Here is a 27,871-nt window from a genome sequence, read left to right on the forward strand (position 1 = left end):
CAACTTCTTAACTCTGCTACTGGAGTATAAGAGCAGTCACACATAATAGGTAAATGAATGGATGTGACTGTATTCCAACAATGTTTCATATGCAAAAACAGACAGTGAGCCAGATTTGGCCTACTGGCTGCAATTTCGAAAATAAAATTTACCAAAACAAGCTCATGGAAGAGAAGGGCTGGTAATACAAACAAAAGAAACTGCAAAGTTTCTCCAAGATTTATCCTTCAAAAAGCACCAGGTCCAGATGACTTTACATCAAGAAAGCCTGTGTTTATCAAGAAATGTAATATTAATCTTACATAAACTGCTCCAGGACAAATAAGTACAGATTCAAAAGACTTTACAGATTCCAATCTCAGCTCTGCCACTTACTAGCTCTATGACTACAAGCAGGGTACTTGACCACACTATACCTCAAATTCCTTATCTGTGAACCAAGGGTAAGTTTATCGTGAAGCTTTAACAAGATGATAGATGACAAGAACTGGGAACAGTGCCTAGGTTGTACTCAATAAATGTTAATGATTAATATTAACATGTGGATAAGAAAAGAAGGAATAAGGGGTGAGCCCAGGTGTTTGACCTGGGAACCTGGATAGACAGTGGTACCATTTACCAAGATTTGAAATACAAGACAAAAATCATGTCTGGGAAGTATGCAAGAATGAGTTTCATTTTAGGTTTTATTAGGTTTGTTACAAAAGGATAGCAGTTAATTTGGTCTCAAGACTCCTTCATAGTCTTAAATGAGAACTCCAAATGGTTTTCCTATATAGGTTACGTCTATAGATATTATCCTATAGAAGTTTAATAAGAGAAATTTGAAGAATATTTATTAACTCACATAAAGCTTTCATGTTAATATAAATGTATTTTTCCCCAAAGCAAAATGCATGGCAGTGTTAGACGTTTTTGCAAGTCTTTTCCTTTCTGGCTTAACAGAAGGCAATGCACGATCACATAAGCACCTCTACCCAATCAGTTCTGATATCCCACAATACGTAGCCTCTGGAACACTCCATTATATATTCAAAAGCAAGAGTGATGAGGGCAACTGAACTCCTGTTACTACGAAAATAGTTCTGACATTGTGCAACAAAAGAAAGAATTTCAGGGAACCTTCCAGGGGTCTTGTCCTCAGATCAACTGTGACAGAAAGCCAAATGAATACATGGTTCTGGAGTTATGGATTTAGGACTCAACATAGAGGTAGGAAAAGAAGTCATGAGAGTCACAGAAGTGAGAAGAAATGACAGGATGTAAAGAGCTGGTTTAAATAACAGAAGAAAAGGGGAAAAAAAAGTTGTAAGTGCAAAAAAAGTAGGAGAAAACATGTGCTCACTTCACTCAGTAGACTACCTAGTTACTTAGGCAAGAATATCATCCTCAGTTTCTCCCCATCCTCCTACATCTGTCTAGTCAGTCAACAAGCCTAATAGATGATCTCCTTGATAGAACTCAAATTCACCTGAGTGTCCCCAGTGCCACTGCTGTGATTAAGGTCATCATCACCTTACCCTGCAAAATCCCCTAATGGGTCTCCCTGGCTCAAGCCTCTATTTCCATTCCACCCACTTTCGCCCCTCCCCAAGTTCTCTGCATCAAAAATCACTTTCAAAATTAACTTAAACTCCTTGGTATGACACATCTATACCATTTTCCCAGATTCTTATCCTGCTACATCTACATTCATTCCCTTCTCTTCCATGACACACCAAGTAGTCACTATTCCTTTTGCCTAAGATGCCTTGATATTCTCCATGCAAATCTTCCTGCCCAACTCGGAAACACTCAATCACAACCTAAGCCCACTCAGATTCAGTTCATCTCAGAAGCGTCTTAGAAACCAAGTTGCCCCTCTTCATTGTGATAAAACTCTCACAACTTTTACACGGCAGTGCATGTGCCCCCAGGTTCTGGTTTCTTACTTCTCTCTCATGTTATCACTGGCATTCCAAACACAAAGCACAGCAAGGCTTAAGACCTGCGGGCTGAATGAACAGTTTAAGACCTGGCAGCATAGGAGATGACCGAATCCACAGAACACAGAACACCACTGATGAGCAGCTATCACAGAATACCAGCATTTGTGAGATGAAGTCATCAAGAATTGGTAAAAAGGACAGAACAATGAATAGGAAGACAGTAACGGTAACTACTTTATTCAGTTAGTATAAAACATACACATACAGTAAGAAACTGCATATATATTTTTTGCCACGGTATAGAGGAGAATGGCAAAATCCAAATTTGGCCCATAAATAAATAAGCTGGATTTTTAAGAATGAAAAAATTGTTTATTCAGAGAACTGAAGGCAACATTTTCTAAACTACATTCCAAATTCAGGCTTCCAATTTTGTGAAATAACACGACTGAATAATACAATAGAATTAATAATTTTTGCCATTTTTCTACTTCGAGTTTTGTATTATGCATGTAAAAACATATCCTATAAAACTATAGAATAAATTCTATGAATTTGTAAAAACTCACAACCACGTCTTTTAAAATACTTTAAAGGTTTATTTATTTGAAAGGCAGAGAGAGAGAGACAGAGATCTCCCATTAGCTGGTTCACTGAACAAAAATGCATCTACTTGAAGCCAGGAGCTACAAACTCAACCATCTGAGCCCTCACTGGTGCCTCCTAGGGACTGTATTAGCAGGAAGCTGGAGTGAGGAACAGAGCTGGGATTCAAACTCAGGCCCTCTAACATGGAATGCTGGCATCCCAGGCTGTGCCAAATGCCTACCTCACAACAAGGAATATGTAACAGACAATGTAATATCCAAAATTCTAAATATACCAAGTTCAAATTTTACAAAATCTCTTTAATATTTCTTTAAAATAGTATTTAAAATGTAATTTTTAATATATGCATTTCAGAAAAATAATGAACTTCATTTTTACTATCTACAAGTTTAATAGAAACAATTTAAAAATTAAGCTGTCATCAATTATCTGAATATTACCAAGCCCAAAATATCAATTTCAATGCCTTAATAACTCAAGTCTTGATAGTAATCCTATTTGTAAGTCAACAATTTAGTTTTGACAATAGGGTTCACATTGGCTACATAGTCAATCTTCTGAAATACTGGCAGAAATGATAGGTTTAGTATATACAAAATATCATAACACTTTTAAAAAACAAAGTGTTAGTGTTAAAGTTTATCTCCAGAAAATAACCACATATAAATATGGATTTGAATTATTAAAAGGAATGAAACAATCAAAACAGATGTTCATTTTAGTAAACATCTGTAGAATACACAGTGTTTTGTTTTGTTTTTGATAGACAGAGTTAGTGAGAAAGAGAGAGAGACAGAGAGAAAGGTCTTCCTTCCGTTGGTTCACCCCCCAGTGGCCACTGCGGCCGGAGCACCGCGCTGATCCGAAGCCAGGAGCCAGGTGCCTCCTCCTGGTCTCCCATGCAGATGCAGGGCCCAAGCACTTGGGCCATCCTCCACTGCACTCCAGGGCCACAGCAGAGAGCTGGACTGGAAGAGGAGCAACCAGGACAGAATTTGGTGCCCCGACTGGGACTAGAACCCAGGGTGCTGGCACTGCAGGCGGAGGATTAGCCTATTGAGCAGCGGCGCCGGCCCAAATGATAGTTTTAAAGGATCATCACTACAAATAAGCATTCTTTAAAATCTTTATTGGCCGGCGCCGCGGCCATTGGAGGGTGAACCAACGGCAAAGGAAGACCTTTCTCTCTGTCTCTCTCTCTCACTGTCCACTCTGCCTGTCAAAAAAAAAATAATAATAAAATAAAATCTTTATTACAGGCCATTATTTTAAGCTATGAAATAAAAACCTTAGAATAAAAGTTAACACACAACTAGCATATTTAAAATTTGTCTATCGGGCAATATCACTTACTCCTTTCTTCTCTATCGTTAATGTTTCTAATATGTGACTGTATTCTCTTTAACTCTGCTCCCTTGCGGGACGCTTAGCTTTCTATTCAAACATCCCCTATCTTGAATGACTAACACAAAAAGAACAGCTCCTTTATCTTGATAACTTCTCCAGGTCTATATCATTTAATAAGATACTTCCCTAAGCTTCTTCACTGAAGAAATTTAGAATGAAATCAACCTATAAACAAATTATGCTCTTCAGCAAAATGAGCAAGTTGTATCTGATCTAAAGTACAGGATCATCATTCAGAGATGGAAGACACCTACAATATTCACAACATGCTATCTGCAAAATCTCTGGTTAACCTATCCACTGAATCTTGTCCTAATATGTAAGATTTCAGAAAAGTGAGATAATGAAAGATCTATCTCCCAGGTACAGGCACATCCATCCCTTAAAAGCAAAAGTTTATGGAGCCAGTGCTGTGGTATAGTAGGTTAAGTATCTGCCTGTGGTGCTGGCATCCCATATGGGTACCCCAAATTTGCTTAATTAGAATTGTTCAGAGTCAACATATTCTTCAGCCTCATACTTACTAAGGAGAAACTATTTTAAAAAAACAAGTATCACATAGGGCTTTCAGGTCTAAGTAAGTTTGGAGTTTCTCTAAGACCCTATATCAACACCTAGAACTTTGGCTTCCATTTTAACTCAAAGGATAACACCTTTAAAAAGCTATCTACGGGGGCTGGTGCTGTAGCCTAGCAGGTAAAGCTGCCACCCGCAGTGCTGGCATCCCATATGGGCACCAATTTGAGTCCTGGCTGCTCCACTTCCGATCCAGCTCTCTGCTATGGCCTGGGAAAGCAGTGGAGAATGGCACAAGTCCTTGGGCCCCTGCACCCATATCGGAGTCCTGGAAGAAGCTGCAGGCTCCTGGCTTCAGATGGGCACAGCTCTGGCCGTCATGGCCAACTGGAGAGTGAACTAATGGATGAAAGACCTCTTTCTCTCTGTAACTCTGACTTCCAAATAAATAAATAAATCTTAAAAATGCTCCTGGCTTCGGATTGGTGCAGCTCCAGGCATTGTGGCTATCTGGGGCATGAACCAGAAGATGGAAGACTCTCTCCACCCTCTCCCTGCCCCTCTGTAACAACTCTGCCTTTCAAATAGATAGAGAAATCTTTGTTGTTGTTGTTGTTGTTGTTGTTGTTGTTGTTAAAGCTATCTAGAAGTTAGTAGCAGGAAGAATGATTTAAAGTAAAAGATTCTAAATACAAATCTCAGCTATGGCCTGGAAAAGCAGCAGAAGATGGCCCAAGTGCTTGGGCCCCTTCACCCTCATGGGAATACCTGGAAGAAGCTCCTGGCTTCAGCTTGGCCCAGCCCCAGTCCCAGCCCCAGCTCCAGCTCCAGCAGTTGCAACCATCTGGGGAGTGAATCAACAGATGGAAGATCTGTCTCTCCCTCTCTTTCAAATAAATAAAATAAATCTTCAAAAAATAAACAAACATGAGGCTGAAACACTGCTAGGATACTGCAATACCACAGTGGTAGAAATCAAAATTGATCACACACCAGTAGGATGCCAGCTGGCAAGGTTATCTATTATCTCTTTAGCTTCACAATGATTCTATACATTTAAAATAGCCACATTTTACAGAAGAGGCAACTGAGACTCAGAAGAAAGATGCCCTTGCTCTAACATCTGGTAAACAGCGCAGTTTAAATCTGAGCCTCTTCCCACCCCACCCCCCACAAACAAATGTTCCTTCTAGTATACTTGCACATTATATTTCATCTTAATTACAAGAGCAAAAACAAACTCTAAACAAAAGGGAAAACGCTAATGCACTTGGGAGGGCAGTGGAAGATGGTTCAAGTCCTGGGGCCCTGCCACCCAAGTGGGAGACCCCACTGGAGTTTCTGGCTTCTGGCATTGGCCTATCTCTCCCTTTTCCTGTCATTCTGCCTTTCAAATAAATAAATCTTTTTAAAAAACAGGAATGGCTAATTATGGGTTAGCCACTTTCAAAGTTACTTATAATCATTAAAACTGATAAAACTAAAACATGAAGGTATGCTCTATGAATTAACATTAATGGAAAAATAAGACAAAATGCTACCATTCATTTCTACCGGAATAGCTGAAGTGGTATTTTAGCTTAGTGCATCTCTAAGAGCTACAAATCAAGAATTTCTAAACAGCACACTTAGAAGTAAGATATGTGTTATACACTCAGCATCTACTACATCTGGAACCTATAGCTTATGTTCTATATAACTTTTCATTCCCACAACACTGAAGCAGGCTGCATTATCTCCTTTTCAGAGACCAAGTTTAGAGGTTAAGAAACTTGCCAAGGTCATGGAAATGAGAAGTAAAAAGGAAATATTCAAATTCAAGTCTATTTGATTCAGAAACCTGGACTTTTAGCCAGTATGCTGCATCTATGCTAAAGTTCCCAGATTATCTTCAGTAGATAATTCAATGCTTTTGGCTTCTGGCCAGAACTGCTACCCCAAAGCCCTGCTATACCAAGTACATTTTCCTGAAGGCTTCCACACTCAGAGAAAGCTCTCATTCAGTATGCATTCGAAGGGACAGAAATGGCGTTCTTTAAAGAAATATTAAAGTATAAATTAAACACAGACAAGCAATTTATGGTGTACACTGTGGCTTTTCCTACTCTAGAGCTTCCCTGTAACTCACTATAACTGACAAAGCTTCTCTTGCCAATCCATCTTTATTTCTACTCCAAAATTTAAACCAGGAGGCAACAGATTTGTTTCCTTTGAAACAAATTATTGCCAAGGTGGAATCTCAGGGTTCAGGACCCAACTTTCAGATGCTCCTACAAACTTCCAACAATTTTCGTTTTTTTCTCCTGAATCTAGCTAGTTATTGACAATAGCTCACTTTGCTCATTGCACTCTTTTATTTTTCTCCTATCTATTCTGTCTTATATTACTCAGTTTCATCAAAGACATCTGAATATACAAAATTTTCCATTTCTACCAATTTTAATAATTTGTTAGTATTTATAAGCAAACACATAGTATATTTGTTAGAAATTAAGTGATTCTGGGACTTGCATTGTGGCATAGCAGGTTCTACCACTACTTCTGACGCCTTGCTGCTAATAAACCTGGAAGATCAGTGTAGGATGGCCCAAGTGCTTGGGCCTCAGCAGCCATGTAGTAGAAGTACAGCCATGTAGAAGAACCTGCAGGCTCCTGGCTTTGGCCTGGTACATCCCTGGCTGTTGTGGCCGTTTGAAGAATGAATCAGCAGAAGGAAGATCTGCCTGCCCCCACCCCCACCCCATGACTCTGCCTTTCAAACAAATAACAATAAATCTTTAAAAAAAAAAAAGACTAAGTGATTCTTGCCTAAGTGAAAAAAGGAGCCCTTAGCAGTCTTCATTTACTGAGCACATAATTTTAGACTTAACATATATATATATATATATATATATATATCCATATAAATAATTTTCCTTCTCAATAAGAAGAAAGGGAAAATGCTGACTTTGGTATACCTAAAAATATTAATTTTACTGACTTTTCCCCATGAAAGCAGAAAGCATCATGTTTTTCATCCTGTTAGTACAGAGCTACACACTGTATTTGCTACACGCACATCCGTAGAAAAAAAACCATCTGCCTTTAGTAAAACTTAACCATATAAACCTCTGCTTCCATTTCAAAAAGGTTAACACATGTGCCTTCAAGACATCCCACAGGGCCAGGGTTGCAGACAATGGCATCCCATGTGTGGCAGTTGGAGTTCTGGCTGCTCCACTTCTGATCCAGCTCCCTCCTAATATCCCTGGGAAAGCAGCGAAGATGGCCCAAGTACTTGGCCCCCTGTACCCATGTGGGAGACCCGAAGAAACTCCTGGCTCCTGGTTTTGGATGGGCTTAGTCCTGCCTGCTGCAGTTACTGGGAGAGTGACCCAGAAGATGAAGATCTCTCCCTGTCTCTGCCTCTAACTCTGCCTTTCAAATTAAAAAAGGGTATCTCACTTAAAAAAAAAAAAATCCTATAAAGCAAAAAATGATCATACCACATTTGGAATCATAACCTAGTCTAGTATTACACTCAATACCAGTCAATAAAACAAAACTCAGTATTTCTGCTATGTAAACTATAGAGAAAACACTGAATTAAACTTCAGTTCTAATAGCAGAACCTCCTCACCTGTCTGACAGAAATGGACCACAGGTGTGCTAAAGGGATGATGCTTCAGTCTTGGGACTAGAGTCTCTGGAACTGGCATCTTAAGCTTTCAGTGGCTTCAACAGTTCCATGAGTAGTACTTTTTATGAGTGCTATTATGTTACACACTTGAAGTCACAACTTATTTGGGCCTCAGTTTTCTATAAAAATCTATGCATTAATCCCTGTCAAGCCACCAAAGTTCCTGAAATAGAACGCTTCACCACTGAGAAAATTAACACCCAATGGAGTCTCAAAAAATTAAAATCAGAACTACCATGTGACCCAGAGAGTACTTTTCTGGATATATACCCAGAAGAATTTAATCAGCACCTGCTAAATATATCTGTGTTTGGGACCTGTGCTGTGGCAAAGCAGGTAAAGCTGCAACCTACAGTGTCAGCATCCTATATGGGCGCCGGCTCAAGTCCCGGCTGCTGCACTTCCAATCCAGCTCCTTGCTAATGCACCTGGGAAGGAAAGCAAAAGATGGGCCAACTGTTTGGGCCCCTGCATCCATGTGGAAGACCTGAAGAAGCTCCTGACTTCGGTTTGGCCCAGCCCCAGCAGCTGTGGCCATTTAGGGAGTGAACCAGAGGATAGAAGATACCTCTCTCTGTATCTCTGCTTTTGCCTCTCTGTAACTCTGCCTTTCAAATAAATAAATAAAATCTTAGGAAAAAAATAGAATCCTAGAAGATATGTGTATTCTCTTGTTCATCTGCAAAACATGGAAACTTAAGTGTCTGTTAACAGATGAAATAAACTGTAGCATGCATGTGTGCATACACACACACACACACACACACACGGAAAAAATATTCAGCCTTAAAGGAGATCTTGCCATCTGCACAATATGGTTAAACATTATACTAAGCGATGGGGCTGGCCCTGTAGTGTAGCAGATAAAACCGCTGCCTACAGTGCCGGTACCCCAAATGGGCACCGGTTCTAGTCCTGGCTGCTCCACTTCCAATCCAGCTCTCTGCTGTGGCCTGGGAAAGCAGCACAAAATGGCCCAAGTCCTTGGGCCCCTGCACCCATGTCAGAGACCTGAAAGAAGCTCCTGGCTTCAGATCGGCACAGCTCCAGCCGTTGCAGCCAACTGGGGAGTGAACCAGCAGATGGAAGACCTCTCTCTCTCTGCCTCTTCTCTGTGTAACTCTTTCATAAAATAAATAAATAAAGCCACATTATACTAAGTGAAACAAGCCAAAGAAATAAAAATACTATATGATTTCAAAAATATACAGAGGTAGAGAGTAGAATGGTGTCATCAGGGGTGAGGATGAGGGGAACAGGGAGATGTAAATCAAAAGGTACAAAGTTACAGTTACATAACATGAATAAATCTAGAGATCTGATGTATAACACACAAGGATTACAGTCAACAATGTTGTAAACAATAAATTAAAACTATGGAAAAAATGGAATGGTAAGCTGAGCTCACAGGCAAACAAATAAAAGTCTTTAAAAAATATATTTACATTTACTAGAATAAAGATGAAAATGGAAATACAATGAGAGGGGCCAGCACTGTAGTGTGGCGAGTTAAAGTTCCAGCCTGCAGGCGCTGGTTTGAGTCCTGCTGCTGTATTTCGAATCCAGCTCCCTGCTAATGCACCTGGGAGAGCTGCAGAAGATGGCCCAAGTCTTTGGACCCCTGCACCCATGCATAAGCTTCTGGCTCCTGGCTTTGGATCAGCTCAGCTCCGGCTGTTGTGGCCATTCAGGGCATGAACCCCAGCAGATAGAAGACCTCTCTCTGAGAGCCTGGTACAAGTCTTGGTTACTCCATGCTTACAATCCAGCTTCCTGCTAATGCTGTGGCAGAAGACAGCCCACAAGCCCCTGAGGCCTATATGGGAGATCTGAATAGAGTTCCTGGATCTTGGATTCAGCATAGCCTAGCCTTGGACGTTTCACACATTTGTGGAATGAGAAACAAATGAAAAATACCTGTCTTTCCCACTCTTGTATTAGTCTGCCTTTCAAATAAATAAATCATTCTTTAAAAACAAAAAGGCTGGGTACACCTTAAGTCCCAGCTATTTGGGAAGCTAAGGCAGGAGGATCATTTGACTCTAGGGGTTCTGGGCTGTACTGTATTCGCACTAAATCTGGCATCAATATGAGGACCTCCCAGGAGATCGAAGAATACAGAAAGCTTTTAGAGTAAGTTTGTTTGGTCCTCAAAATTGTTTTACTTTCTGGGGTCGGCGCTGTGATACAGCAGGTTAAACCATGGCCTGCAGGACCAGCATCCCATATAGGCACCGGTTTGAGTCCCAGCTCCCTGGGGAAGGCAGTGCAGGATGGCCCAAGTCTTCACACCCCTGCACCCAGGTGGGAGACCTGGAAGAAGCTCCTGGCTTCAGTCTGGGAAGATCTCTCTCTTTCTCTGTCTCTTCCTTTCTCTGTAATTCTGCCTTTCAAATAAAATAAATAAATAAATCTTGCTGAAGATGAGAAATTAATGCCTACCAGTCATTATATTATATAGGCCATAGAGCACTTTAAATTTGATCGATCTCTGTATCTCACCATAAACTTTTCAACACTTAACTCATTTACTGTTTCACTGAGATACTCATATTTTAAAAAGACATTCTAATTACCCAAACATTCAAATACTCATGCTCTGAAAAACTTTTAAATTTTCAAAGCTGAAGTCACAGGTAAAAACCTGAAACAACTTCATTATGCAACTCATTACACTGGTCTGCATTTTAATTTAATGAATCCTGAATCCATTGCCACAAATAAAAACTAACTGTATTAATCTAAGAAAGCTGGTCAAAATTTATATTATGTTACCAAAAAAAATCTTATATTAAAAATAGGTTTGCCACTGCATGACATCAGTATTAATAGGTGTTATTCAGCTGGAAAGGGAAATAGTTGTGAAAAGAAATGTTCACTAAGACAGAATTCTACAGGGGGTACTACAGCCTAATAGCTGATGCTCAGGCTGAGCACTAGCAGCCTGACTCTAACCAAGTTCCTTAGTCACATTAGCCACATCTCATTCCAAACACTTGATAGTCACAGGTGGCTACACATGTTGTTTTTATAGACGCCATATGAAGGTGCATCAACAAGTTCATGGAATGTGGGATTACAAGTTTAGGGACAAGATCTTGACTTTGTGGTTGAGACACCTGCATCCCTTATCAGAGTGTCTGTCCCAGGGTCAGTTCTGCTCCTGTTTGCAGCTTCCCACTAATGCACATCTCAGGAGACAGCAGGTGATGGCTCAAGCAGTTGAGACCCTGACTCCCACATGACAGACTCAGACTGAGTTCCTGGCTTCCAGCTTTGAACCAGACCGACCCCAGCCATCACAGGAATCTGGAGCATGAACCATGGATGGGAAACAACTGTCTTTCAAATAAATTAAAAAATTTTCAAAAGATGTTTCTTACAAAAAATTTGTGAAATTTATGCACAGCTTTTTCATAGTATACATTTTTAGCTTTCTGTAGGCTTTTCATATCCATGGATTTCAAAATTTTAACCAAAATTCAAAGTTACTTTGTGAAACTGGCAAATCCTAAAGAAAGTCTAGGTGAATCAGCGCAAGTTATGTCAGTTTCTTGGTTTTGACAAATGTACCACAGTAATGTAAGATGTTAACAGTGGGGGAAACTGAGTGAAGTGTATATGACAAATCTCTATAACCACCTTTCCAACTTTTCTACAAATGTAAAGTCATTCTAAATTTAAGTTTAGTAAAACACATGGAGGCCGGCGCCGCGGCTCACTAGGCTAATCCTCCACCTTGCGGCACTGGCACACCGGGTTCTAGTCCCGGTCGGGGCGCCGGATTCTGTCCCGGTTGCCCCTCTTCCAGGCCAGCTCTCTGCTGTGGCCAGGGAGTGCAGTGGAGGATGGCCCAAGTGCTTGGGCCCTGCACCCCATGGGAGACCAGGAGAAGCACCTGGCTCCTGGCTTTTGGATTGGCTCCTGCCATCGGATCAGCACGGTATGCCGGCCACGGCGGCTATTGGAGGGTGAACCAACGGCAAGGGAAGACCTTTCTCTCTGTCTCTCTCTCTCACTGTCCACTCTGCCTGTCAAAAAAACAAAAAACAAAAACAAACAAACAAACAAACAAAAAAACCACACACACACACATTGAGGAGATAAACTTGCCCCTCAAGTCTTGTTTTTTGGTTTTTTTTGTTTTTTTTTTGTTTGTTTGTTTGTTTGTTTGTTTTTTTGACAGGCAGAGTGGACGGTGAGAGAGAGACAGAGAGAAAGGTCTTCCCTTGCCGTTGGTTCACCCTCCAATGGCCGGCGCACCGTGCTGATCCGAAGGCAGGAGCCAGGTGCTTCTCCTGGTCTCCCATGGGGTGCAGGGCCCAAGGACCTGGGCCATCCTCCACTGCACTCCTGGGCCACAGCAAAGAGCTGGCCTGGAAGAGGGGCAACCGGGACAGAATCCGGTGCCCTGGCCGGGACTAGAACCCGGTGTGCTGGCACTGCAAGGTGGAGGATTAGACTATTGAGCCGCGGCGCCTGCCCAGTTTGTAATTTCTAAACACTGTGAATTTCAAACCATAAATACCACATAGGCATACATAGCATACACAAGAAAAACCCATTTCTGTGAATCAGAAGAAGTACAACCATTTATGAAGGTAAGTGCCATAAAAAGAAGGATGAACTGAGTGAAGCAGCTGGCAAAACAACAATCTGTTTGAAGAGACTCCATCTACTCAGTCTAACACGCTCAGACTTGTGGGAAATCTAAGAACAAGACCCAAACACACTCAGGTTGTACGTGAGGATATAAAATGATTTACATGTGGACAGGATGTAAAGGGTAGGCACTCAGATCAGGTTGGAGAAATACCATGTGTCAGACAGGAGTCGGTGACAACACAATCAAGTGCCCAAATGTAGGATACATCACGAAATCCTAAGAAATTGCTCAGGGGGAGATCGCTGCAGTTTGAGCAATCCACTGGATGAATTCTGAGAGGCACAGAAAAGCTGAAGGCACACTAAAGACATCCCTGGCTGAGAAATCGGACAAAAAGGAACAAGGCATGAACATGAAAGAGCTGAGTGCTCTAAAATGCACAAGGGAGTGATGGAACCATGTTGCTTACATCATGGTGCGGCTCAGATTACAGAGGGTCTTGAAAGCTGAGCAGGAGTTTGGCCTTCAAGCTGGAACAACTAGGGACAACTTAACATTCCTATGCAGTGGAGTGCTGTGAGGAAAGCAGAGTTTAGGGAGCTAATATGGCAACGCTCCGGCCTGTATTCCACGTCCCTGTTAACTGTATTAGACATCCAGATTCAAAGCCACAATCTCACCTTGAATTCCTCTTCTGATCTCACCAGCTGCCAATCCCATCAATTATCCCTCACATCTGTCACTCGTTCACACCTATGGAAAAGACCTCAGTTTAAGCTCTTATTATGCTCTCTAATCCTTCTCTTCCCCATCTGAAGATCTTGCTTCTACTGGTGACAGCAGGTACTCCTGACCGAGACGCCGCGGAAGACAGTTTTAACCATGACACTCTGAAGGCAAACACCTCTGCTGGCTCTCCACTCCTCAGCAGCATGAAGCCCTCTGGTCTCCCTACCTCCAGGCCTACATTCTCTCACCTCCTCACGGCACTCTTCTCTGCGAAAGACAAATGCTGCATACTCACAGTCCCTGATCTTGTCCACTTGTCTCCTCTTCCCAGAATGCCTTTCTTCTCTTAAGCTTTGTCTTTTTCATCTCTACTCACATTTCAACACTCCATGTACAGTGGTTAACTGCTTAAAAAAACCACAACTGCCACTGAGTATTTAATGCTCTAGGCATAGCGACACCATTGCATATAACATCACACTACTTCTCTACGCCATGAATCATGCTGACGCCTCTGCCATTTCATCTGTTAGGACACCCAGTCTCAAGGAGGTCTTTCTTAAACCCTATGTTAAGCTAATAATCAATCCTCTGGACTTCAAGACAACTTCAGACTTTCCAGCCAAATCACATTTACACTGTACAGGGTTGGAGTGTGTCCTCACATTGCTAGGCTTGCTCCAGTGAAATATAAGCAATGCCTGATCTTACTCATTCAGTACAACCACACCCTATGCTACTTTAATGTAGACCTCAAGTAAAGACAGTATCTTGAGTGCATGCAACAAACAAATGCAGGCATCACACTCTTGATATAGCTAAAGAAAAAAAAAAAAAAAAAAAAACTTCAGAACCCTCTAAAAGCCTGACATCTTTCATTGCCAGGTAGTCAGCTCCTAGGATGAACTCCTGATATGGAATCAAAGAGAAATTAGGCTTTCTGTTTACTTGTTTACTTCTCACACTGAAGTCTCTCATTGGGTGATGTTCAACCTGGAGCAATACCCTAGCTGATACTACCAAGATGGATGTCACTTCTACTTCAAGAAGATGTGGGGACAATATATGGAGAACTAGGAGAGCAGCAGCAGAACCTACAAGGGATGCTGTGGGTCACGTAGTAGCCCCACACCAGAAGACTTTCAGGTAGAAGACTGAAGGAAAGGTTCATGTGCACAAAGACTCAAAACAAGGGGTGCATTAGGAAGTGGTGTTTACCCTAGGAGACAAGTGTTAAGCAGGTCTTGAGGCACCACATTCTGAATGTGGTATTATATACCACAGTAAACCATAACACCCAAAGATGACTCCAAGGTGCTGTCACTGAAGAAACTGTTCCCACCCTGTTTCCTTCATGCTCTTCTCTCTCCCATCCTGGAGGTGAATAAAAATGCATATAAACAAACTTGCTTTAATGAAAAAAAGAATAAAAAGTAGCTTGAAACAACGTACCTTTGATTTTTTGTTCAGTGGCCTAAAATAAAACAAACAAACAAAAAACAATGTAAATATGAAACTGAAAGAAATGGATTGTTATGATAAAATGCTCAAATATTTCTATTATACAAGCCATATACTTTTATTAAATAAAGAATCAGTCATTTAGATTGACTGCAAAGGAAAAGACAGGCAAAGAAAGCATGCTTTTCCCACAGATGTGCCCCATTTCCTTGATGCTATGTTTTATTAATAAAAAGTTTTTGCAACGTTTCTTTACACACAAATCATAGGAGACATCATTGTATGACTAAATTAGCTTTTTAAATGGGAGCTACACATTTCTATTCAATTTAAAAATGATTTTATATAACTATCACCTTTATATTTAATGGACTTAATAAGCTTTGCATGTTTAAGTAAGTTAAAAAATTGATACAAATGATAACAGATGAATTAAGCCTTCTGTAAGAAAAGCTGCATAGAATCATTTTGGCCAAGCTAGTAATAAGTTTAACTCGTGGAGCAGTTGAAGTTGCTATGGCTAAACATGGTCAACTTTTAAATATTTGTGAGTGGGAAAAACTTGGAAACTAAAATTACTCCTGACACATCTGAGAATTCATAAAAATGACTGTGACCAGGGCTGGAGGTCAGTGGGATTGTCTCAAGGCAACTAAGCTCCAACTTCCAATGGCAAAAATCCATCCCTTGCTCAAGACCAACTGTGTAAGAGTCCTGAAAAACAGATACAATTGGGAAGGAGGGAGGGAAGACTGAATAATTAGTAACTGAATAACCAGCAATTGTTTCTAAATGAAGAAAAGGCTTCCCTTAACTGTGATATGGCATAATTGACTTTGCTTAGTCATGTACAAATTAGGTCACCAAAAATACCATTTTAAATTATATCAATATACACATGTATGGTAAGAACTATAGTAATCACTCTAATAGTGAAGTCACATAAAATATTAATCTTTCTCCTGAGAGCCAGAGAGTCCATTCAGGGACTGAAGTGCTTTACCAGGGATTAGGGCACCAGTGAAGGACTAAATAATGGACACCTATCTTTTACTCTATGAATCAAAATTTCTTGAAAAAATTAAGAGAACAATGTCAAAAGACAGTCAATTAACTTGACAACAATTTATTTCTGGGAGAAATCATTGCCAAAGAATTACTACAAAATTATTTGGCACATTAAAAATCTCTTTTTAAAAACCTGTTGACCTCTTTCAGAGTTTACTTCCACTAAAACTAAGTTTCAGTGTATAGAAGCCACGGCCATATTATTAAAACCCAAGGTGTAAAATAATGCTCTTCTAGGTATTACAAAAAGGACATCTTGAGCCGGCGCCGTGGCTCAATAGGCTAATCCTCCACCTTGCGGCGCCGGCACACCGGGTTCTAGTCCCGGTTGGGGCGCCGGATTCTGTCCCGGTTGCCCCTCTTCCAGGCCAGCTCTCTGCTATGGCCAGGGAGTGCAGTGGAGGATGGCCCAGGTGCTTGGGCCCTGCACCCCATGGGAGACCAGGAAAAAGCACCTGGCTCCTGGCTCCTGCCAGGATCAGCGCGGTGCGCCGGCTGCAGCGGCGGCCATTGGAGGGTGAACCAGCGGCAAAGGAAGACCTTTCTCTCTCTGTCTCTCTCTCTGTCCACTCTGCCTGTCAAAAAATAAAAAAAAATAAAAAAAAATAAAAAAAAAAAATAAATAAAAAAAAATAAAAATAAAAAAAATAAAAAAAAGGACATCTACACAACTCCTTAGGAAAAACAACTCCATGCTACTTGAGAACAACGGTCAACCTCACTATTCTGTCATCTACAATGGCACCAAAGGAAATCCCAAAGTTCTGTTTGCCCTCAGAACACCAAATACAATGAAGGGATTTTTAAGTACCAGAGCTCCCAACTGATTAGAAGGAAGGGGAAATGACAAGAGTCCCATTTCTTTAATGCAGGTTTCTGGGGCTGGTCTGGCAATCTAGTGCCTTCAAATTATTAAAAATGGAATATTCCAAGTAGAACTGTCTGTACTGTCCGAAATGGCAGTCACTAGCAACATACGGCTACTGAAATGTGGCTAGAGTAGATTGAGATGTGCAACTACCATTTCTAACCTTCAGTATTTTTAAAATATCATGTAACTCATTAATAATACTTCATATTGATTACATATTAAAATAGTAACATTTTTCCTTATATTGAGTTCTATAAGATACATTAATATTATCCTCAACTACTTCCTTTTACTTTTAAATGATCTTATGATTTAAACCCTCTGGGTCTTAGTTTCCTATTCCTCCAAATGGAGAAAATAACTGTTCTGCTCACCTTGCAGGGTTATTATGAGTCAAATAAAACATGAAAGATATGTTTTGAAAAAACTATACGCTGTTCAAATGTGATCTATCATTGTAGATCTTGCACAAGAGAAGATGTTCTGACACATTTAGAAGCAAAATGCTTTCTATTTTAAATGTTTTCCTTAAATCTGAGTTGTGACTCCACAAACAATGATCACAGTTGCTACAACTGCGAGCCACAAGTGGCAGACAGAGAACACGGAAGTTGCTTTGTTTCCGTAAGGCTCTGCACTGCTTAGCCCAACTCTCAAGATCTCCAAGCATCCTTCAGTGCTTATCAAGTTAATGTATGAAACCAGACTTCCTAGATTTGAATCCTGGCCTACCACTTAGACTGTGAGACCTTGTTCAAGTTAATTAACTTCTCCAAACCTTGACTGCCTCATCTATAAAACAGAGGAAAAAAAAAAACAAAGGCAAACACCCACACCCCTCAGAACTGTCATGAGATGAAAGGAATGTAACTGGTATCAAGCACTTAGGACAGTACCTAACAGACAGAAAAGCACCCAATAGATCGTGGCTCCTGCAGTCACGGCGGCCATGTGAAGCTCTGCCTCAGTCCTTTCTCTCACATTTGGAGATATGCTGACTGCACACTCACTCCCAGTTCCCAGGAATTGTTTTTTCTTTTGTATTTTAGCCTAATTCTAGGAATAAAGACTTAATCTAGTTCAGTTCACTTATTTTAAGTGGGATAACTAGTACTCAGAGAACTTTCCTATGATTTAGCTAGCAGCATCCAGTCTAGAATCCAGGTCTGCTGAATAAAATGAATTTTAAAAAATGAGAAAAAGAGAAAAGGTGAAAGCATACATTTAACTGCCCTAGATGAGCGCACAGCTTCAGGCCTGGTCATGCTGCTCCCAAGGTTCCTGAGAAAACTGACTAATTATGGTAGCTGAATATGATCCCCAAGGTGAATGAAGTCAGAAGTTTTCTATAACCCAAATCTCCTTTAAACATAAAATTCAGTACTTTAAATAAAAAACTATAAAAATCCTTTCACCTTTAACACAGTAACAACAACAACAACAACAATCCATGAGTGTTGAAACATTCTAACACCAAAAGATCCCAATTTATACTGCTGCTTTCCCTCAGCCCTCCACGTTATATGCTTTCTAGAAACTACAATTCCACATTTAAAGGTCACACACAATTATCCTTCTATAATTAACACATTTCTCAACACCCTTTTTCCTTTATTACCCTTCCCTTAAGATTCTTTTAAGGGGCTGGTGCTGCTGGTGTAACAGGTAAACCACCGCCTGCAGCGCCGGCATCCCATAAGGGCACCAGTTGAGTCCCGGCTGCTCCACTTCCGATCCAGCACTCTGCTATGGCCTGGGAAAGCAGATGGCGTGGGAGACCCAAAGGAACCTCCTGGCTTCGGCTAGGTGCAGCTCCAGCCGTTGCGGCCAATTGGGTAGTCAACTAGCAGATGGAAGACCTCTCTCCCTCTCTCTCTCTCTGCCTCACCTTCTCTAACTCTTTCAGTTATATAAATAAATAAATATTTAAAAAAAAAAAGAGTCCTTTAAGAAAGTTTTTCTTTAAAAAATGAAACCTGGGGAGAAATCTGTGGCAACCTACTGCTACTATGGTTGTCCCTCCCTCCCTAAAGGTATGGAAACCATGTTCCCACACCCTAAGCCCCAGAATCAGAAGACAGCTAAATAGCTTGATCCCTGGATGTGAAACAGCATTATACACAGTTTTTTATGAAAATGGCTCTCAAAAAAAATTAAAGTCATCCTGTCATTAATTAATGGAGATATTAATAATGGATTAATTAGAAAACGATTGAAGGTGAAGCATAATAAAATTTACCTAGTTTTTATGCAAAATTTCCTTATAGGAGAAACAATATTTATATTTAAGTAATAAAATAAGAAAAACTATCAATAAAAATATTTTAGTGATCCTTGTTGGTGTCTGTTTAAATTACCTTAAACCACCAAAGTGATTACTAGAGACTGCTAGAATCTATGTATTTCTGTTTCATGGCATAGGTACTTATTTTATGCCCTATTTAAAAAATTATCATTGCATATTATTTCCCAACTTTAAAGTTCATCTTTAGATGGTGAAAACTAAAGTAATGTTCTATATCAAGAGGATAAAGCATGGGACAGGGTTTCAGAAAAGCAATGGGTGGAGGAGCTAGCATACTTCAACTCTTATTCCTAATTCTGCCACCATCATGAAAGCAAGGTTAGATAGCCACTTAACTCATTCTGATGCTTAGCTTCCCTACACTGAAAATGAATAGCTTAGAACAGATAATATCTTCAGTCTTTTTCAGAAATGAAACTATACAGATCACATAAAAGATAATCTGTTATTACCATAGTGAGTTTATGCTCCAATATTTTTACAAAGGGGTCTGACTGGCTGACTCATGAAGATGCCTGATGCCTGCCTGGACACCCCTGCTGGCCTCTACCACAGACCAAAGACAATCTCGAAGAAACCTGTCTTCAGAGTCCTCCGATTCAGTCTCTCATATGGGATGTGCCCACTTCAAAGTTTCTTTTTTTATTAAAAAACTATTTGCTCAAGCTATGGAAATACCAGCTATCCTCACTTCACCAGCAGGTTGTATTCAAATTCACCTGTAAGCTTACTTACAGTGGCAGCTTAAGCTATCAAATTTAACATGTATTAAAAGCCTAAAACTTTCACTTATGGGGGTCGGCGCTGTCACATAGCAAGTTAAGCCTTCACCCATGACACCAGCATCCCATATGGGCACCAGTTCGAGACCAGGCTGCTACACTTCCGAATCTGCCCCCTGCTAATTGCCTGGAAAAGCAGCAGAAGATGGCCCAAAGACTGCACCCATGTGGGAGACCCAGAAGCAGCTCTGGTCTCCTGGCTTTGGCCTTGCCCAGATGTGGCTGTTGGGGCCACTTGGAAAGTAAACCAGCAGATGGAAGCTCTGTTTGGCTCTCCTCTCTCTGCAACTCTGCCTTTCAAGGAAATAAAAAATAAATCTTAAAAAAAAAAACCTTTCATTTTTATTAGTTTTCATGGGTACATATTACTACGTGTCTATGGATAAGTAGGAATACCCTATCAGTGCTGAAGATCTGGCAAAAGAAGGAAAAACTATCTCTAAGCCTCTAATGACAGTTCTAGCAGGACATGATGGCGATGAGACTACAAGCATGGGGGTGAGGCAAGACCACAAGACGCTGTCACTTCTGATTTGGTGAGAAGCTGAATGGCGCAATAATCACCATGTACCAGAGGCATATTTATAGCAGGCACACATAAGGGACCACCTATACTGACTTGGTGACTCACATTTGATTACAAAACAATATAAAGATGAACTTAAACAATTAGAACCATTATCTGTGTATGTTAACTTGAAAAGATTATCCTTATAAAAATATATCTAAGAGGCCGCTGCTATGGTGTAGCAAGTAAAGCTGTAGCCTGCAGAGCTGGCCTCCCGTATGGGTGCTGGTTCAAGTCCCAGGGGCTGCTCCACTTCTGGTTCCCTGCTGTGCCTGGGAAAGCAGTGTAAGACCTGTAGGAAGCTCCTGCATCTTGGCTTTGGCCTGGCTGTTGCACCCATTTGAGGAGTGAACCAGCAGATGGAAGATCTTGGTCTGTCTCTAACTCTGCTTTTCAAATAAATAAATAAATAAATCTTCCTAAAAAATATGTACATGAAAATTATTCTAGTGACCCCATCCCTTCTTAGAATTTCCTTGGTAAATAGTATAAATTTCAAATAAATTCACATATCTACTGCCTTTGTCCTCTTCTCCAGTCATTTCATATACATTCTGTCTTAGCAGCTACATCCTGAACTCTTTTAAATGTAGAGGCCAACAGGCCTAATGCAACACTCAGATGCTTGCCAAACTACCGATTCTACATATACTTTATCCAAGCATCCCCCCCATAAACCTTAGAAGTTTCTGAGAAGCTCCTTGCATTAGCTAAGAAGCCTTCACACTATGTTAGCCCTACAGAAAACACAACTTTTTCTTATCAAATCCTGAGCAAGAACTGACCAGACTGCAAAGACCATTCTACATAAATTGACCTGTAGCAGAGGCCCAAGGCATCAGTCAATGCCCAAACCCTATAGCAGAAGCCTATGGTAACTGAGACATATACCTAGGCACCCCTACCCCCAGTCATCCAAGAACAACCAAAAGGCAGGTAGATGACTAGGGTCACCTGTCACCTCCTTTCATCTCGTACTCTCCAAGATGCTCTGTGCTCCACTCTTTGCCTTAATAATTGCTGCTGATACCCTAAGCTCAGCACATGCAAAACTGAGTTATGAGTTCCCCTTTCTTTGTGTCCCCTAACACAACTAACTCTCAAAACATTACTTAGTCACTCAATCTGTAACCTAAATGCCAATCTAGGTTATTCTCCCTTAGTATCCTTTAGATAATGTCTCTGGGTTATTCACATGGTCCCTTCACTGGTCTCTGGTATCAACTCCTTCTAATCCAGCTCCACAATTTTCCAAAAATTCTGAAATACAAATCTTTTATGTCACTCTACTAAAACACCTTCAGGATCTTCCCCAAAGCCTAAAGCTCCCAAGAAACCGACAGATATCACCAACCATTCCTGTCTCGGTTCTACTCTCTCCTGCTAACCTCCAATCAAAGCCCACACCTTACCATATACAGATTATGAGTACTTACTTCTGAATTCACTCTGCTAGAGTCCTTTTCTACTCTGTTCCTTACTCACATGAGTAATTTCTATTCTAAAAAACTTTCCCTGGAGTCAGTGCTGTAGCACAGTGGGTTATGCCCCACCCTGCATTGCCTGCATCCCATATGGGAGCCAGTTGAGTGGCAGCTGCTCCACTTCCCATCCAGCTTCCGGATGATGCACCTGAGAAAGCAGCAGAAGATGGCCCAGGTCCCTGAGCCCCTGCACCAAGTAGAAGACCCACAAGCAGCTCCTGGCTTCAGTCTGGCATAGCCCTGGCCATTGTGGCCATTTGAGAAGTGAACCAGAGGATGAAAGATCTCTGTGTTTCTCCTTCTTTCTCTCTCTCTCTAAATCCACCTTTCAAACAAATAAATAAATGTTAAAAAAAAAAAAATTGCCCCGTCTCTGCCCAATCTCAGGCCAAGTCATGCACCAGGCTGTGCTTCAACATCTTCCACAAAAACAAACAGTTCCCTTTTCCCTATGGAACAATCTGGAGACAAGTAGTCTGTCTATACAGTACCCAGCTCCAAGCACAGTGCTGGGCACAAAAGAGGCACATATTAAAACTTAATTTTCATTACAATAGAGAAATTGAATACTAATTTCACTGGGTCTTTCAGAACATTTTAAGGTCCCTGAAACCTTGATGCACAAGGAGATGAGCATAAAGTGTAGTTAACTGCCATCAGCCCTTAGCATTAACAGTTTGTAAAAATTTCTCTTATACACAGCCTATTTTTGCCTTGAGTTGCTTTAGTTAATTTCTTATAATGTATTGGTTAAAATTCTTTTGCAGCAAATAATGTCTTGGGCTTATTTTATAGTATCCTAATGCAAAGTACAGATTTTAAAAAAATCAGTCCAGGTTCTAAATAAAAAGGGAATTGACACTTTATTCCTTATTATATCTATCATTTACTTTAATACTATACACCTGTATTACTTTATTTTCTATTATGCATATTATGTTTTCTTATGTACTTTAATCTTCATTTTATAAAACTTATGGAAACTAAGGCCCAGAGAGGCTAAATAAAATGTAAAGCCACGCTATGCTATGTGCTATGTGGGAGAGTGATGTTTCAAAGCCTCTCTATATGACTACAGAGCCCATGCTATTCCCACTTAGGACACACTGTAAAACACCTAGGAGTAGGTAATTTGAAAGATAAAGACCTATATAATGTACTTACCTTTGAAAAATTTACAACATTAAATAACTATGCATTAAATTGTATACACTCTTAAAGCTACTTCATATGCATATTCAAACATTAAGTATTACAATTATTCTCTGGTGAAGTTAAAACACTAAATCAAATACTTTTGAAAAATCCAGGAATTTCTTAAATCTATGTTTAAATCACTTAACATAAATATTTCATATACATACTACCTTCTTTTGAGCAGCTTCCTTCTTTTTCTTGTCGTCTTTTTTCTTTTTCTTTTCTTCCATCAACTGTTCTTCTTCTTGCACTAAATCCCTGAACCACACAGTTGCAATTAACTTTCCCAAAATATATTAAGAAATAAAAATAATGTTGCATAAAAGTTCATTTTTACTTGTTAGAAAACATGGCAAATTGTTCTTCCATCATTCGTTGAAATAAAACACAACTTGCAAACTAAATCTATATAGCCACAATACAGTAAAATTCACTTTTATTAGTAGCACAGCATTTATTTTAATAATGTCATATCAAGGAATATGGCCTGAAATAGCAATGTACATTGGGAAATCAGCAGTTTCCTCCAATTCTAGAATGTAAACACTGTAAGTTGGCGTTACCTTGCTATTGGTAACCAATGATCAACCAGTAGCTAATGGCAGTGTCTGGGACCTCCCACAATCCTCTCCTGCCTAGGCATTTAGGGGCACCTTTAGATTGATTTACTTGCTCTACATAGCTTTAGAAATATTTTTAAAGCATAAGTTATTTGTAAATAGGTGACTTTCATTTCAGCATTACAATAATTCCATATTCCACAATATGGAATATTCCATATTCCACAAAACACTCCAAACTGGCCTATCCATCCTCAGGAAACAATCAATAATATCAGCCTCTTTAAATTTTCTTAAATCTCAAATGCTCAAGTTGTCAACAGAACCTTTGCTTCAGGATTTCAAAATGACAAACTGAGCAAATGTGTCTGCCTCCTCCTTCCCTCTCTACCTCATGGAAATTCATGAATAAAGGCACTAACTATTCAGAGCTTATGAATGAACAAGAGCAAAGGAGGCCACATCCAAGAACAAACACAAGAGAATTCTGCATGTTCTGGCTCATCCTTTCCCAGGGAGCTCTAGAGAGGAGCCAGGATCAGAGCATGGGGAGCAGAAACAGACACAAGGTGGAGAGTGCCCACGAAACAGAAAGGCCAGTTCCTCCTCCCTTCCCACTCATTTCCCATGCCTGTGCCCACAGAGCTACAGATAGCAGCAGCTGCTTGAGTCCAGCCTAAAACAAAAAACAAACACACAAAAACACAACAACTCTCCAAAAAAACTAAACCATACAAAGCAGACTGGTAGTTTCCTGCAATGCATTTGGTTGCTCCAGAACAAAACCCGTCTTATTAGAGGCTAGGTCACTCCCTCAATGACATTCTAAAATGAAGCCTATCAATCAACAACCTTCACAAACACACAGCTCTGCATCATCCCTTCCTCTCACAGTTAAGATGTAACAGACATGTCTACAACACAGGACACACTGGTAAGGAAACCTGTGCAAAAGTACAGAAAACTCACTCCAGCTACCTTCATTAATTATCTTAGAATCCACAACCTAGAAGTTGATTCATACTGACATCCAAAAATCATGATACACAAAATCATGAAGAACACTCTCTCTCTCTCTCTCTCTCTCTCTCTCTCTCTCTCTCTCTCTCACACACACACACACACACACACACACACACACTGCACCTAACCTTGTCCTAAGGAAGCTGTCCAGAGGGGACAAAATAATCATCAAGCAGACACAGAGAGAGGTGTGGGAATCTGAACTAGACATTTATGAAAGTGCAAATCATTTATCAAGACTGAAACACAAATGGCAGTGGGGATGAAGCAGAAGGTCAAATGAGAAAGATAGGCAAGCAAATAAAAGACTGGGAAGGAATGCTGTATGTGCACTGCAATGAGATTAAACAAAACTGAAGCTGGCTTTGCTGATGAAGAGATTGAGAGGAGAGGCAGGTAGACGCTGAAAACTAAAATGAATATTTTATGTTATGAATAACAAATGCTAATTTAGTATATAATTGCTAAAACTAAATGTTGGGAAGAAAAGTATAACTGTTGCTATATTTCACTGTCATTTTGTTGCAAGTACAACTGACATGTGCCTAATGGAATAGTGTTCATGCCAACAGGAACCATGACTCATTCATATTCTGTTTGAGGGAGGTTAAGAGTGAACAAGTTCATTCATATTACAATCCTAGGAAAGCCAAGGATCTAGATAACCTACAGCAGCAGATACAATTAGTAAACAAAGCCAATTAAGTTATACATTGTCACGTTATCTGACCCAAGATATGCAGAACTCAAAGGTAAAGGCTGATCACTAGCTCTGAATACTTAACTTTCTTCAGCCTCAGTCTCTTCATATTTTTAAACTGAGGATAGTGCAGGCATTTAGATAGCATTTATGATGCCCATGTCCCACATCAGAGTGCCTGGGCTCAATGCCTGACTCTGGTTCTCCAGACTCCAGCTTCCTGATAAAGGAGACGCTGGGAAAGTAGTCAGGTTCTTATTACTTAAGTGAGACCTAGACTGAGTACACTGATGCTGGCTTTGGTCCAGCTGGGACTGCAGGCACTGGGGGAGTGAATCAGAGAATGGGCGCTCACTCTATCTCTTTCTCCCAAATATAATTCTTCCTTATCTTTATTGAGAGAGAAGAAAGAGAAAGATTTTCCATCCACTGGTTCACTCTCTAAATGGCTGCAACGCCCAGGGCTGGGCCAGGCTGAAGCCAGGAGCCAGGAGCCAGGAGCATCTTCCCCAGGCCGTTAGCAGGGAGCTGGGTCATTAATTGGGAACAGTCAGGACTTGAAGCAGCACCCATATTGGATGCCAGCAGTGTCACGGCGCCAGCCCTGCAAATATAATTTCTTAATGAGAGATAAATGACCATATTCTAAAGTACTTCAAAAAAAAAAAAAAAAACAAAACTCTGTGGAAAATGTGCATTAAAAAAACTATGTATGGGCACTGGTGCTGTGGCTCAGTGGGTAAAGCCGCCACCTGTAGTGCAGGCATCCCATATGGGTGCCAGTTCAAGTTCTGGCTGCTTTACTTCCGATCCAACTTTCTGCTATGGCCTGGAAAGCAGAAGATGGCCAAGTCCTTGGGCCCCTGCACCCATGTGGGAGACATGGAGGAAGCTCCTGGCTCAATCAGCGCAACTCCAGCCGTTGCAGCCAATTGGGTAGTGAACTAGCAGATGGAAGACCTCTCTCCCTCTCCCTCTCCTTCTCTCTCTGTGTAACTCTTTCAAATAAATAAATAAATCTTTTTTGTAAAAAAAAAAAATATGTATGGATATCAAGCTTCTCTTTTAATTCTATTCCCTAGAGACTTTTGGAAGTACTATTGGTATATCTACTTCACTGTATTTTTACAATGACTGGATGAGGAGTGTTTACCTAACACAATACTTCTAGTATGCACTCAAACGCCTCATCACGAATTCATCCCACCAGTTCTCAGTGGCACCTAAGACCACCTTTACCCTACTTACGTTAGGGTGTTACGGCCACTCATGCAGAAACACCGGCATCTTCAGCACTTACTCACCATGTTCTCCTGTGATTTACAGACTGTCCTTTCCTGACCTTCCGTACCACCACAATTCTACTCCACAAATGCTGCCTAACTATCTGGAATTTGTTCCTCCCTCAAACTGCACTTTAAAGGCTTTTTAATGAGGGTAGCAAGGGCCTTCCTGTCCATAAATATTCCTGGTATTTTTAAAAGATGAACCACATTTTCTCTCAAATATTTTAATATGAGCAGATATTGTTAAGCATACGGAAAAGAGTTCTACTCTTCAACACCATTATCACAGCCAACTATGCTTCTCCCACATCTCCTCCCCCAGAAAGCCAACTGGGAAAAACATGAAAATGCCACCTGTGCCCAAACACTCCACTTCTAGGATTTAAATCCTAGTAAAGACTCATTTAAGATGCTTCTCTACACCATGCTATCTCCCAAAGTAAGTATCAGCACTCTTTTCAGAAGTCACAGAGAGGGGTGGGTATTTGGTATAGCAGTTAAGATGCTGCTTGGAGGAGGGCAGCGATGTAATGTACAGGAGTAAGCCATTGCTTGTGATGCCCACATCTGATATGGGCTCCAGTTCAAGGTCTGGCTGCTTCACCTCCAATCCAGCTCCCTGCTAGTGCACCTGGGAAGGCAGCAGAGATGGGCCAAGTGCTTGGGCTCTGCCACATATGTGAGAAATCCAACTGGAGCCAGGGTCCAGGTTCCTGGCTTCAGTCTGGCCCAGTCCTAGCCATTGCAGCAATTTGGGGAGTGAACCAGTGGATAGAAGACTGATCTCTCTCTCTCTCTTTTTTGCCTTTCCCTGTATCTCTGTAACTCTGCCTTTCAAATAAATCTTAAAAAAGCTGCTTCGGATGATGCCTATGATCACAGGTTGCCCCATTATAAACTTCCCACAAACATTCACAAAATAAAAAAATACTGAAGTTGGGGCTGGCACTATGGCATAGCAGGTAAAGCCACCACTTGCAGTGCTGGCATCCATATAGGTGCGGGTTTGAGTCTCAGCTGCTCCACTTCTGACCCAGCTCTCTGCTAATGCACCTGGGAAAGCAGTGGAGGATGACCAAAGTCCTTGGGTCC

General features: G+C 40.7%; 1 protein-coding gene across 26 annotated transcripts in view; it reads right to left on the reverse strand.

Annotated features, from left to right (window-relative positions):
* Window positions 1-27,871, reverse strand: part of TNRC6A (trinucleotide repeat containing adaptor 6A) — a 101,984-nt gene that overhangs the window by 51,669 nt on the left and 22,444 nt on the right. For 11 of the 26 annotated variants that reach the window (XM_089321717.1, XM_070064558.2, XM_070064564.2 and 8 more), the window contains exons 3-4: window positions 23,381-23,468; window positions 14,927-14,948 (exon numbers count right to left, since the gene is read on the reverse strand). The exons of 5 other annotated variants lie outside the window; for them this stretch is intronic. In XM_089321717.1, coding sequence (XP_089177843.1) covers window positions 14,927-14,948; window positions 23,381-23,468 — 110 coding nt within the window. Of the gene's footprint in view, window positions 1-13,425; window positions 14,849-14,926; window positions 14,949-23,380; window positions 23,469-27,871 lie in introns of those variants that run through there. 10 more of the 26 variants (XM_089321709.1, XM_089321713.1, XM_089321716.1 and 7 more) reach the window with 5 other exon arrangements.

Source organism: Oryctolagus cuniculus, chromosome 19 (assembly GCF_051225735.1).
Source record: "Oryctolagus cuniculus isolate XC-2025 breed Fujian yellow rabbit chromosome 19, ASM5122573v1, whole genome shotgun sequence".
In the NCBI taxonomy this organism is placed as follows: Eukaryota; Metazoa; Chordata; class Mammalia; order Lagomorpha; family Leporidae; genus Oryctolagus; species Oryctolagus cuniculus.